This window comes from Artemia franciscana, chromosome 5 (genome assembly GCF_032884065.1).
Source record: "Artemia franciscana chromosome 5, ASM3288406v1, whole genome shotgun sequence".
Lineage (NCBI taxonomy): Eukaryota > Metazoa > Arthropoda > Branchiopoda > Anostraca > Artemiidae > Artemia > Artemia franciscana.
In genome coordinates, this window is record NC_088867.1 from 27,561,779 (window position 1) to 27,576,313 (window position 14,535).

Genomic DNA, 14,535 nt, shown 5'->3' on the forward strand with positions numbered 1-14,535 from the left:
AAAGAGAAGTGTGCCCATCCAACACGTCTATTAGTGAAACCAGCTGGCGGATGTTTGAGTGTCCTTAGCTTGGAAAAAAACGTAGAGGTCAACACTTAATATTATTTCATGCGAAAGGGACAAGGAAAACAGAAAGAGAAGGAAATATATAAGCCCAATTTACCTTTAGTTTCATTGTCTTCAACAATGCAAAGCACCTTTCCTCCAATGCGTAACCGAATATCACTTCCACCAATAAATGCCAAAGAGGCAAAACTACGAATATCATCTTCTTGAAGGCGCGACTGAAACGGTACACAATTATATCGATACTCTAGATTTTATGCAACATATGTACCTTTGTTTTAAGGGACGTTTGGCACAAAAGTTATTATTACCTTTATTTAGATTTGATTCGTAAACAATTCACTGTGGACACTAAGGTTGCTTCGTGAAAAAGCAATAGATAAAATGTTGACGGGTTCTACTACTGCTACCACTACTAACAACTCACCACAGCACCAAGCCATCTGAGACCAACACAGCTGCGCAAGCTCTTCCTCCATCCCAATCTATTCAAAGTCTCTCTTTTTACAACCTCCCAGAAAGTTCCCATTTCCTTCAAATCTTTATTTATCACATCCTCCCATCCTAGACGAGGACGATCTACTTTCCGTTTAGCCCTAGACGGTTGGCCGAAAAGGACAATCTTCGGCAATCTGTTATCCTTTATCCGCAGAACGTACCCTAGCCATCTCAACGCTTCTTTCATTATAGACATAGAAAGAAGGATTGAGCGGAAGCCAACGGTTAGCGGAAGCCTTTGTAGAAATATCTGCTTTGTCTGTGTGTTTTTTTTTAACTTGTTACCCTCTTTTTTATTTTTTACCTTTTTCTTCGTTTAATCTATTATTTTTTTTTTGTCGAACGTTACCAGTGTGGTCTCAAAATTTATTTAGCCATAATTTGATTCGTAATTTGGATCAATAAGCTTATACGCATTTCACCAGTAATTAGTTTTAAAACAGTTTAGAAGTCGCATATAGGATTCTCCAATGTTTTTGACATATGGGCCATATACGTTTTACTAAAATTATTTTTGCCTGAACCATATTTCTGAGCACTGGATTACCTGCGTAAGTAAAAAATTTTCAGGTTCTCGCTAATTGCACCTTAGAAAAAAAAATATGCAGCATTCGATACAAAACTATGCAGAACAGGGCAAATTACAGTGGTAATCATGCAGTATCCATTTATGATTATGATTTCGTCACTAAATTATGGTAGGAAGAAATTAGAATTTTTTATCTTCCAACTGTTAGAATAAAAGTTCTAAGAAAAGCTACAGTATGGCAAGTATGAAATTCATCAGAAATACTTTTCATTATTATAGCTGCTATGACAATCAAGGTATAATCTTATTAACAATTATACGATAACCAAACGAAAATCTTAATAATTATGGGAAGATGTAATGAAAAACATCAATGAACGGGATCATACGAGAAACCAAATCTTTTTACATCTTCACTGCACACTCTATCTTTCCAAAAAATACTACCCAGTTAAGTGAAGCTATCCACTTAATTGATCTTCTCGTTACCAATACCGACATTTAGCTGGTGGTAATTTGAACCAATCAGATTTTTCGTAGAATTTTCTGATTGGCTGAAAATTGTATGAATAATCCTGATTGGCATAAATTATTTCTTGATTATTCACGTTATTAGTAAAAATCTCATTGTAAATTGACCTTTTGGTAAACATTGTCAGTTTCATCTAAACCAACATTGACTAGACAGATATGGCCTTCTTGGTAATATGTGCCAGAAAGTCAATGACTTGGGTTTCGAATACGGAGACGAAAAAAGCACAGGGGCAACTGACATGCATTAATTTTCCCAGAATGGACTTATTCTTGCTACTATAGAAAGATTTTTGATGAATATCACCGTTCAAAGTTTCAAATTTAAGAGAAATGATGAAGGTTTATGCCTTTCAGCTTAATTTAAAATACAGAATAACATATTGACTAGAATCTATTATATTTTGTTAACTATCTTGAATACATTTTTACATAATTTTATCGGAGTAAATTTAATATTGCTTTTAGAGATTTACGACATTTTTTTTATAGAATTAGATTTCTTATGTTTTTTAACATGAATAGAAAAAAGAAAATAAGTACAAAATATACAACTTGATTTCAAACAAATGGTATTTCAGTTCAATACTACATGTACTAAACAGACTACCCTTGAATCAAATAAGTCAAAATAATACACTAGACATTTCTCCAAAGACTATTTTTCTTAGATTAATTAATAAAAAACGTTTTCAAAAAAGAGGTTCTTCGCAGAAAAGGAAAAACCCGTATTAAAACCCAAGCGGAGAACAAATAATGCCATAAAACAATTTAAGCTCAAAATGTACAGAAGTAACCACATTGAACATAAAGATAAAATATAATAAAGAAGTGAATCCTAAAACGAAGAGATATTAAAATGATTAATTACTTCAAACTTAAAATGAACAGAAAGGACCAAAACTAGGAATAGGGCTACAACACCCAAAACCCTTCTCAAGGCCAGAGTTTCGGGCGCGCTTCATTGAAAATGGTTTGTAACTCGAGCAGTGTTTTTTTTTTTTTTTTTTTTTTTTTTTTATTTGCCGTAGCAGCCTCTCCCTTTCAAGCCCTCTAAACGGCTTGAATATCATTTGCTTTTTGTTCAAAAAAAAAGGTACGTGTACCAAGGAGTATGGTTTTCATTTGTAAAACACACACACAAAAAAAAAACAAAAAAACATGAGGATCAAGATTACTGGAAAGAACTAATGAAGGCTGATCGATTGTTGAATATATAATAATACTAATGTTCAACAATTTAAAAGTAACAACAGTTTATAATTTTTCAATGTTACAGCAATAAAAGAGAAAATGTGTAACATATATTTTAATTTTAGTAAAGCCCAAATAAGGTACTGGCGTTCAAAAGCTTTAGCAAGCAATAGTTTGTTTTAAGCTTGACTTGACTATTCCTTTGAATTTCTGTTAGTTTTAGGTTTCACTTATCCTAGTAGTACTTTCTGTTGGATATAATATTTGGATTTAAAATTTTCTTTTAAAATTGGGTTTAAAATTTTTCTGTTGGAGTTAAATGAATTATTATGTGAATTAATGTTTGTTAGTCTTAGGCTAACTTTACAGTTCTTTGACTGTTCTTGACTATTCTTTAACTGCTCTTTATTGATCTTTGAAATAATTCTTTTGAGAAAAAGATTTTTTTAATTATTTTTTTGTTAGTTTTTAACTGACATAGTTAATTATTGGTTAATATTCAGAATGTTTACAAAGATTTTTCAGTTTTTTCTTAAAAACTAGAATATTTTTCTGGTTGTAATTAAATCTTGGACAAAATTTGAGCATTCAGTAGAAATTTTCGACCAACAGTAGTCTTGAAATTTTCTTTAGAAACAATTTTTCGAGTAGATGAAGTGAGGAAACATAATTCAAAAAAATTGAAAATTACGTCATTTTTCGGTATTCTACAGACGACTTATCATATATTTTTCAGGAATTAGAAACTCGTGAAAAACAGATAGATTTATTTCCTTTATTTCCTAATAAAGGTTTTCTTGGAAGTCAAGTTTTAAAGCATATCAGTGTAAGGAGAAAAATTCAAATGTTTGGCGCTAAAAATCCGTAAAATTATACTTTTCTTCCCAAATTTGTTGTTCTCATTAAGGTTCAGCTGGACCAGTCCAAAGAGTATGGGTAACTTAGAGTAACTATAGGTAATAGTAACTATAGTAACTATAAGTATTTTATGTAAGTTGACCATACTCTTTTGACCAGTCTACAGGCCAGAAAAGTTTCATGTCCATCAAAGAAAAATGGATGTTTGGCGCATTCAAAAATTCATTAATCAATAGAGCCCACTTTTTTGAAACAAAGTTTCCCTCTTAGCTTTTTTGATCCGGTATACACGGCCAGTAGTGTCCTCGAGTTTGAGCTTTCAATTTAAAAAAAAATTGACGAACAAGGAAACTTATAGTTCTTACTAGAGGCTTTTCAACAGTGAGCATTTTCAAATGTTTGGTAAGCCAGCCATTGGTAATTTTTGTCCACGCTGGATGAGAATGGAGTATCCTAAAAAGCGTTACTACTTCTTCTAAAACCGTTGTAGTCTGGCATGCAGTCACCATAACAGGCGAATAATCTTCTTCATTCATTTTTTCCAAAGCTATAAAAATAGAAAACACTTAGCCACAGCACAGATCTACTTTAACATGAGTGTCCAGTATATAGCATGTTTAGTTAACTTGAATCCAATTTCGAAAAGATTAGCCAAGTTCAACAGTATATCGCTGGTGGATAGTGAAACACTTGTATTTCATTTTTTTTTTTTTTTTGCATACGTTAATATAAAACAATTCATTATAGCTTAATTCGAGATACAAGCGCTAGTTCAAAAATTACTATGATGATGAGTATGGACTGTTTCACAGATATTGGCTCGTGCCAGTAGCGAATATTGTAGTTCCCACAATTTAGAAAATCGTTTATAGTAGCTTTATATTCAATATTTTCAATCGTTTGCCTTTCCTGGACAATTGAAAAATGCCAAATACTCGCTTATCACAGTACTTCTCTAATCACCATAGCATGACCAGCAAAATTATACCTATTGTATTTCATTTAAAAGATAATGTCAACAAAATAAACTAAAGGTTAAAAGGTTTTAAAAGAATCAACAGAGGTAATTTTTGAACAGTGCACACAAAAACTCATAAATTGACTGACCATCAGACGAATCAAATTCAGTCCCAAATGAGCGATGCTGTACAGACGAAGAGGAGTAAATAAGATGAATAGGCTTAAATATGACAATAAAAAAAAAGAAAAAAAAACAGTTGCATTCCTATGAGAACTAAGACAGGAAACAATTAAACGAGGTTTTATCAGGGTGTCAAATTTATCACTTTTCTATCATCAGTTTTCTATAAAAAATAAATGTAAATGAAAGTACACAAATTTACGGTTAAATAGGAACAAATATTGAAACCTGAAAGAAAATCAACTGCGATAAAAGGGGACCCGTCTTACCCAAAGTTATAAATCAAAGAAATATTTGATACCATTCATAAATTCCAGGGAAGAATCTTGCTGGTTAAATAACCCAAGGTTTCCAGCAAACAGTCCTAGCCTGTGCAGAAAGTTCCATTTTTCTTCGTCTGAGGACTCCCAATGAACTATTACAGACTGGAGAAGCAGTATTATACGAAGCTAGAAAAAAGTCAAACTGAATTAAAAATACTATACAACATACGTTTCAAGTCAGATAAAAGCATCGAAAATTTGCATATCAGTAGCGTTTGGGAAAAATAAAGTAAAATTATTTCTGAAAAACAAAACTATAGTTACAGCTCACTGCAGTTTTCCGTTGTGTAAATACAGTATAGATTTGTCACGACTTAAGACAATTTTTTACTACCCTCTCCCCACCCCCCTAATATTTTTCATAAATCGTCGGTTGACTCAAATTGAAGAACCATGAAGGCTGAAAACCTAGAGCATAAGTAGGAGGACTTTCAACATGAAATTTACTTGTTGACAAATCATTTGAGCCAAGCTTTTAGAGAAAGATATTCCCGTTTGACACTTCTGATTTGAGTTTTGGATTCTTAATTATTTAACCTTATATGCTACGCATTAAGGCAGAAAAATTACAATCAATAATTTACATACCATAAGACCTAGCTTCGCTCGCTGATTATCGTTCGTTTAATAAGATTGTTCGTAATAGTATAGTGTCCGTTTTCTGGTGTTCAAAAACGATCTAGATAGGTCAAGACTTCGGAAAAATTCGTATAAGGCCTTAATTAATTTGTGAAAAAAACATTTTCATGCATATTAACGACGTCCGTCACAACTACTCAGAGGTCCAATACTCTAATAGTTTTAATTTCTACAGCGAATAAAATAAAATGTAATTAACGTTGTTTTGCAAAAGAGATTAAAGCAACTGTCTTTCTTTTCACCCAGCAAAGCTCGGTCTCCTGGTACTACAGTATAGTAAAAAAAAATTTTTAATTAGCCATTGATAATTAAAATTAAAACAAAATAAGTCCATGAAACAAAGAAGAAATAAATTTGAAAAAAATATTCATTGCTGGTTTGGATGTATGCATGTATGTATGTATTTCCAAAAGAAAATCCGTCGGGCCATAGGAAAAGAAACGGAGCTTTTACATAGCAAAACCAACAAAAAACACAAATAAACTAATAAAAACCTACTTATATGTAAATATTCACGAAATTATTTATAAAGAGATACATCTTTCACGATGTATCAGTCCTTCATCAACCTACTTAGCCAGAATCCTTAATGTCGTTTTAACTCGTAATCTTAAAAACCCTTCCAACCATCTTCTATCTATCAACAAACTCCTTTCTGAGATCCACCAACTCCTTACAATTCCCCCAAAAATGAAAAATATCCTCATTATCTTCCCCACACATCGGACAAGGGGCTTGGTTAACACTATAACCCCTAAATTTCCTCTCTCTTTCCCCAATATCAATTGACCTTCTCCTTAAATTAAAAATACAGTTTATTTCTACCCCTTTCAACCCAACTTCAAATAAACTTCTTACCCACGTGTTTTTCACCGTACTATATAGACTCAGAGATCCTGAGGTATCCTCCGGAGCCTGCCACTGCTGTATTCCTTGCTCGTGTAACCTTTCTTTAACTTTTTCAACCATTGTATCCTAATTCGATCCCTTACCTTCGTTCCAAAAATACGGATATCAAACTCTACCTAAAATTTTCTTTATTTCCTGCGGCCACTCTACCTCTATCTTACCCCCCAACAAACTAAAATACGTTTCTTTCGGTAGCTTAATTTTATTTAAAATTTTTATCCAAAAACTTCACCATTCTTATTAACCTATCTTCGGTTAATCTACTTCGTCCCATATCCCCGTTCACTACAACGCTATGAGTGGACTTATTGGCACAAAAAAAAACTCTCTTAAAATAATCCCTTTGCATTCTCTCTAACTCCTCACTTTCTCTAAAACCCCACAGCTCACATCCGTAATGCATTACCGGAAGGAGTTCAATCCTAAATAAATATTTATGCATCGCTTAATCCCTAATCTTTCCAACCTCACTTTTCAAAAATTAAATTTATACACATATTTCCCTTTTTTACTCTATGCTTAACCTCCTGTGCATACTTACCATTCCAAAAATCTTGACCCCTAAATACAACGAATTCTTTTTTAATCTTTATAAAATCATCTTTAAATCTAAATCCATCATCTTTCCTTAAGTTTCCACCTTTCCTAAAAACTAAAATAACCGTTTTCTTCTTATTTAATTCTAATCCTTTCCAATATTCCTCCATTATGTTGAATAATGTCTTTTACCGATTCTGCTATGAAAGCAATATCACCAGCAAACAAAAGCATGCGTATTTCCGAAACACTTATCAGTACTTCTGGAGCGTACTCGTAGAGGAATTCTGTCTCAACCTGTAGCTTTTTTTAGATTTCCAGAATTGATGTGTATTTTTTCCCCTGAATCGTTTAATAAGTTCTTTTTCTTTTTTTCGCTGCTTTGCATTGTTTTCTCTCTTTTATCATCTTCTTATACCGCTTTCAATTCTCTCCGTAAATTCTTAAATTATTCTGTATTCCTTGCGATTGGGATGAACTTACTTTCCTCAGGCTCTCTTGTACAATGAGTCGAAGACGCACAGACTCGTAATCAAAAAATGTTTTCGTCGATTTCTTCTCTTTCCGTAGTTCACATATCTGCCTCAGCAATTCTTCTAAATTGCATACTGCTTCACTTACTTTGCCTACTTCATCTAACTTAATAATCTTCTCCATCTCTCTCTCTATATTTTCGTTTCCTACATTAACCTTAAATAAATCTTCGCCATATATATCTACTACTCTCTCTGTTTTAATATTTTGTTCTTAAATCTAGTATTCTTTTTTCCGAAACTTTTCTATAAACTTATTTTTCCGTCGGCGATCTTCCACTCTGATCTCTAACAGCAATGGCAAATGATTGGAGCCAATTATTTCCAGAACCTCAAAATCCGCAAAACACGACAAAAGACAACCATCTACTAAAATATAATCAATTAAACTTGGGTTGTTACCCGACAAACATGAAACTGCCCTATCCCCTTATCCTTCCCAACCCTCCCATTGACCATAATCAAACCATACTCCCCACGAAATGTAAAAGCTTACTTCCCCAAGTGTTACTTCTCATTCCCTTGTCCTCTGCATGCCTCACCCTTAATTTTTCCTAACTTTATTTTTCTTGAATTGAAGGATCTGCAAAATAAAAACCATCACAAGTATCACGTTCTCCTTAAAAATCGGCCGTGTACGCGTTATAATCCCCCATCAATACATAGAATACCATCAATCCCTACTTAGAGCAGTCATTTCCTCAAACAGAAGTTTCCAAGTATCTTCGTTTGAATATGAGCTAGACTGAGGCAGTAAATATACGGATCCTAGCATAATCTACAATATTGAGCACTTTAAATGAAGCTTTTTCTGCAAAAGATTCTCAGATTTACTAGGTAGCCTTTTAACTGAAGCAAACATTCTTTCTTTTACGAACAGAGATAGGCCCCCCGTACGTTCTACTATTCTACTTCCCCCCATACTTTAAAATCTTCATGTCCCTCAATTTTCACACTTCTTGTACACTTTTCCACGTCTCAACAATACTCAACACGTAAAAATCGTTCGTTTGTTTAATCCTTTCCAATGTTCCACTTTTGAGACCTTGAATATCCCCATGACTAAACAAAAAACGTTCAAAACTGTTTCCCATGACCCTTGAGTTCCTATTTTTCACCACACTTTCTATCATTCTCCATTCTTAATGCCTCACTTGGCTCTTGTTCTACACTACCATTGAGGCTTAGATATCGTTTATTCGAGTTCTGATTGTCGTTATCTTCACCCTCGCTACCAAAAGCTGATCCAAATTCTGATACAACAGCCTCTATTGACAAGGATCTTATTCTTGTGTCTCCTGATTGAGACCGGAAACTGCTTGTTCTTTCCCTGTGAGTTCGGGAACTCGTTCCCTCCGCCGAATTATTTGCGACTTCAACTTGAGTACGTCGATTATATGACCAGACAGTGCCAGTTCCTCTATCGTACTCGTAAGTGGTTTCATTAGCTACTAAGTTAATTCCCTTTCACTTAGGTTTCAGGATCTAGGTGCGTGGTTCTTGATGTATCGGTTTTAATTTGTTTCTAATCTCTCGTTCTTCAGTTGAATAATCAGGAGTCACAAACGCTCGTTCCTGTCCACAAACTCCCCCGTTACGCAAAACAATGTCTCTTTGTCATGATTAACAATTTTTTTTTTTTACTGAAAGTAAGGAGCGACATTAGAACTTAAAACGAACAGAAATTATTCCGTACATGAAAGGGGCTGTCCCCTCCTCAACGCCCCGCTCTTTATGCTAAAGTTTTTTACTGTTTTAAAAAGTAGAATTGTGAGAAAGAGTAAAAAAAAAAAATCCAATAAACACGCATCCGTGATCTTTCTTCTGGCAAAAAATACAAAATTCTACATTTTTGCAGATTGGAGCTTGAAACCTGTATAGTCCGGTTCTCTGATACGCTGAATCTGATAGTGTGATTTTCATAAAAATTTCTATGGTCTCAATTCTAAGATTCTAGGGGGTGTTTCCCCCTTTTTCAATAATACGTCAAACTTCCTTAGGGTCGTAACTTTTGATGGGAAAGAATAAACTTGATGAAACTTATATATTTAAAGTCAACATAAAAATCTGATCCTGTTGATGTATATGTTGGTATCAAAATTCCGTTTTTTAAAGTTTTGGTTACTATTGAGACAGGTCACTCCTTATTACAGTTCGTTGTCACGAACTGTTTGATGTGGTGAGCCAACAAATGTTTCAGCATATGTTGTGTTGTCTCATGCGCTCTTATGTACATGTATAGTGTTGTCCGAGTAAAAATGTTCTAAAGGAAATTGTGAAAAGGGCCTTGTTACATGAATATTTATTGAATGCCTTTTAGCATAAAATTGTTTTTCCTTTTTATATCAATCCTAAGTAAACAGGAATACGACGCTAAATTTAGTAGTTGGTGAGTTGGCTTGACGACTATCACAGGTATAGAAAACACAAAACCTTAATTCGTCAGTTTGGCGTCTTAGGATTTTCAGGCTACCAATGGACCTTACTCCTTAATGTAAGAGCTCATTTTTTTAGAAATTACCTAAGGCCTTGCTTAGTAATATCGGAGCACTATAACCAGTTTAGAACAAAGCTTGGAGAATTAACTAGCTAACGTAAAGACGGAAAACTCTGTCAGTCAAAAAAATTATAAATCAATGAAGTACGAGAAATAACTTGAACCTAATACTAAACATACAAGGTTTAGAAAATAAAGAATATTTTATTTTTAAAAGATTTTTGGCTGCATATTATTGTTCTATTTTAGAGTGAGTAAAATAAATGTTCCCTGGGCACTGAAATTGGGACAGCAACAGAATGTCTTGCTCTAAAAGCTTAGCAAGTCTTCATTCAGAACCTGAAAGGTTCTTAATGAAAACAAACAATTTATTAATAATCACATCTAAGATAAATTCTATCGTATACAAAATACCAAAATCAAGTCCCTTCCTAAATCTCTTTTCTTTTGTCGTCAACATCCTTGTTTATTGAATCACCTTTTAACAAGAATCAAATTGGCCAAACATTGATAACGTAAGTAAAGGTTATAAGGTTTATATTTGACTTATGTACCATAAATAAGTCATAAAGTCAACAAGAATAAAATTCTTACTGTGTCAATCACATTCTTTTCATATTTCTGCCCCAGTTACCTGCGGCTATCCATACAGAGAGCTTGTCTGTCTATTTAAAAATCAGTTGAGAATTTTCCCCAATCATTTATGCTTCTGAGGTAAGTTACGAGCAGTTCTAATAAATATCCATTTACAATCGTTCAAAGTGTTTATAGAGTCTCAGCAAGTTATTTGTGCAAAGCCTAGTAAAAATAAGTAATTTGCTAAAAGCGACTGGAAGAGGCTAGGTACCACACTGCATCTACTCAAATTGAGTAGCTTAATAGTAACGATCCGCGTTCCTTTTCATCTTCTTCAGTGCTCTTTTTATTTTGGGGACAGAACAGCTGACCTAAATACTTTTTATAATTTATTAAAAAGAAAACTTTCCGAAAAAGACATTTTTCAAAGAAAAGTAAAGGCCGTATAACACCTAAGATCGGCAGGAATAAATTCCTATTATAATTCAAACTCAAACCGACCAGACATATCTATTAAGGAATAAATGAACCCAAAGCACAATCATGGCAAATGAACATACAACAGGTATTAATATAACTGAATAAATAAATCTTAAAAGGAGTAAAACTTAAATTGAATATGCGAATGAAGCTTAAAACAAACAAAATCACTACAAGAAAGAGTTTGGCTACTGCCCCCTTCCCAAACTGTTAAGTCTAAAGCCTACTACGTAATTGGCACTTTGCCGAAAACGGATTATATTGCAAATATTTTCTTTTGTACTTAATACAACATTGAAAATAAAAATAAAATTTACACTATAACAAAATCTTCAACTAATGAGCTTTCAGCGATAAATATCATTATAAACCATATATTTAATTTAATTTTATTAGTTCTTTCCATGACTGTTCAAGACACATACAGTTCTCACTACAAACAAGAGTTAGGCTACTGCCCTCTTTCTTAACTATAAAAGTCTAAAGCCTAGTGCGTCATCGGAGCTTTTCTGGAAACAAATAATATTAAAAAGATTTTCCTTTGTACTTTTTATAACACTGAAAATAAAAATAAAATTTACTGTGAAATGAAGTTTTGATGCGACGATCTTTCAGCAATATCATTGTCATATCAAACATTATATTTAATTTTAATATTTCTTTTTAAGACTGTTCAAGATACATATAGTTTTCATTAAAGCACTTATTACACAGTGGACTTTAGACTTTGACAGTCATAGGGCTAGTTGGTTAAAAAGGATGTGGGGGGAGGGGCTAGTTGCCCTCTAATCACTACAACTCTCAAGGGAACAACAACTTTCGGTTAAAAATTGAATGGACCTTCTCAGAAATCTATACGACCACCCTTTCCATAGAATCTTATGTATTAACAATGAACTAATTGCATAACCTACAGTCCTTGCCATGGGGGATATGGGGAGAGAGAGAGAGAGAGAGAAGGATGGGTTTATTAATATAAATAAACAAAACAAAACAAGCAAATGGCCCGAAGACAAGCTTGTTTGGGCTTGTTGGGGCTTTTGTCAACTTCGGATGCACCGTTTTGTTATCGGACCCCGGAGTTTTCCTTATCTGATCTTTGGACTATTTTGAACAAAATAGCTACCTCAAAATTTTTGTCGGATACATATGGGGAAACAACGGCGTGGGGGGGGGGGTAGCTCTACTCCGATCACTTTTGACTTCTAAACAAGGCACTAAAACTTCCGATTTCCAGTCGAATGAATCCCCTCCGAAGTTTGTACAACTACCTTTTCCACGTGAAATGCCTCTGGGGGAAAAATAATAAAGGGAACTAGAACTTTCAATCTCGAATCAAATAAGCCTCTTCCACAGCTTATACGACACCACACCAGGCACAAATTCTTATATAACCCAGGGGCATAACTTACAACACTTGTTCCCGGGCTCTGAGGGGTTGTGTCAACCTCAGAGTTTGTTTTTTTTATCTGTCTTTGGACTATTTTGAAGAAAACGGCCATCTCAGAATTTTGATTGGATACATTTGGGAAAAAGAGGAGCGGGAGCTCGCTGCCCTCTGATCACTTTTGATTCTTAAAAAGGGCACTAGAAAGTCAAATTTTAAAGCGGATGAGCCATTTCTATAATAAACAAGAGCTAAGAGCTCATATGGCACTTGTGACGAGGTCGGAAGAGCCATGAGCCAAGAGCTCATATGGCATGAGCTCTAGCAAAATACTAAGAAAAATCAGAGGCTTAATGCGGGTCAGGATTTAAAATAAGAGCTCTAGGAAACGAGGTCCTTCTAAATATCAAAATTCATTAAGATCCGACCACCCATTCGTAATTTAAAAATATCTCATTTTTTCAAATTTTTCCTATCCCTTCAGCCCCCCCCCAGATGGTCGAATCGAGGAAAACAACTTTATCAAGTCAATTTGTGCAGGTCCCTGACACGCTTACCAAATTGACATCGTCCTAGAACGTCCAGAAGCACCGAACTCACCAAAGCACTGGACCCCCCCCCCCCCAAAAAAAAAAAACTCCCCCAAAGAGAGAGGATCCAGTCCGGTTACGTCAATCACTTATCTACGGCATTTGCTTATTCTACCCACCAAGTTTCATCCCGATCTCTCCACTCTAAGCGTTTTCCAAGATTTCCAGTTTCCCCCTCCAACTCCCCCAATGTCACCAGATCTGGTCGAAATTTACAATAAGAGCTCTGAGACATGAGTTCTTTCTAAATATCAAATTTCATTAAGGTCCGGTCACCCTTTCTTAACTTAAAAATACCTCAATTTTTCTAATTTTCCCGAATTAACACCCCCCCTCCCCCAACTCCCCCAAAGAGAGTGGATTCAATCCGGTTATGTAATTCACGTATCTAGGACTTGTGCTTATTCATCCCACCAAGTTTCATCCCGATCTCTCCACTCTAAGCGTTCTCCAAGATTTCCCGTTTCCCCCTCCAATTCCCCCAATATCAACGGATATGGTCGGGATTCAAAATAAGAGCACTGAGACACGAGGTCCTTCTAAATATCAACTTTCATTAAGATCAGATCAACCATTCGTAAGTCAAAATACCTCTAGTTTTTTTCAATTTTTCCTCTCCCTCCAGCCCCCCAGATGGTCGAATCAGGGAAACGACTGTTATCAAGTCAATTTGTGCAGGTCCCTGTCAGCCTACCAATTTTTATCGTCCAAACACGTCCAGAAGCACCGAACTCACCAACGCACTGGAAATCCCCCCAACTCCCCCAAAAAGAGCAGATCCGTTCCAATTATGTCAATCACATATCTAGAACTTGTGCTTACTCTCCACATCAAGTTTCATCCTGGTCTCTCCACTCTAAGCGTTTCCCAAGATTTCCGGTTTCCAAGATTTTTGTTTCCCCTCCCCCCTACAACCCCGTATGTCCCCAGACCCGATTCAAATTGGAAATGGAGCATCTGAGACATAAGATCTTTCTATATATCAAGTTTCATTAAGATGCGATCACCCATTCGTAAGATAGATACCTCAATTTTCACGTTTTCCAAGATTTCCGGTTTTCCCCTCCAACTCCGCCCAATGTCACCGGATCTGCTCTAAAGCACAAGATCCTTCTAGATATCAAATTTTATTAAGATCTGATCACCCGTTCGTAAGTTACAAATACCTCATTTTTCTAATTTTTCCGAATTACTCCCCCCCCCCCCAAATCCCCCAAAGAGAGCGGATCCGATCCGGTTATGTCAGT

General features: G+C 34.9%; 1 protein-coding gene across 1 annotated transcript in view; it reads right to left on the reverse strand.

Moving 5' to 3' along the window:
• Positions 1-14,535, reverse strand: part of LOC136027197 (probable E3 ubiquitin-protein ligase HERC2) — a gene marked incomplete in the record, with an annotated part of 290,251 nt that overhangs the window by 159,211 nt on the left and 116,505 nt on the right. Inside the window, 3 exon segments of the mRNA XM_065704213.1 lie at positions 164-284; positions 4,042-4,223; positions 5,119-5,266. Coding sequence (XP_065560285.1) covers positions 164-284; positions 4,042-4,223; positions 5,119-5,266 — 451 coding nt within the window.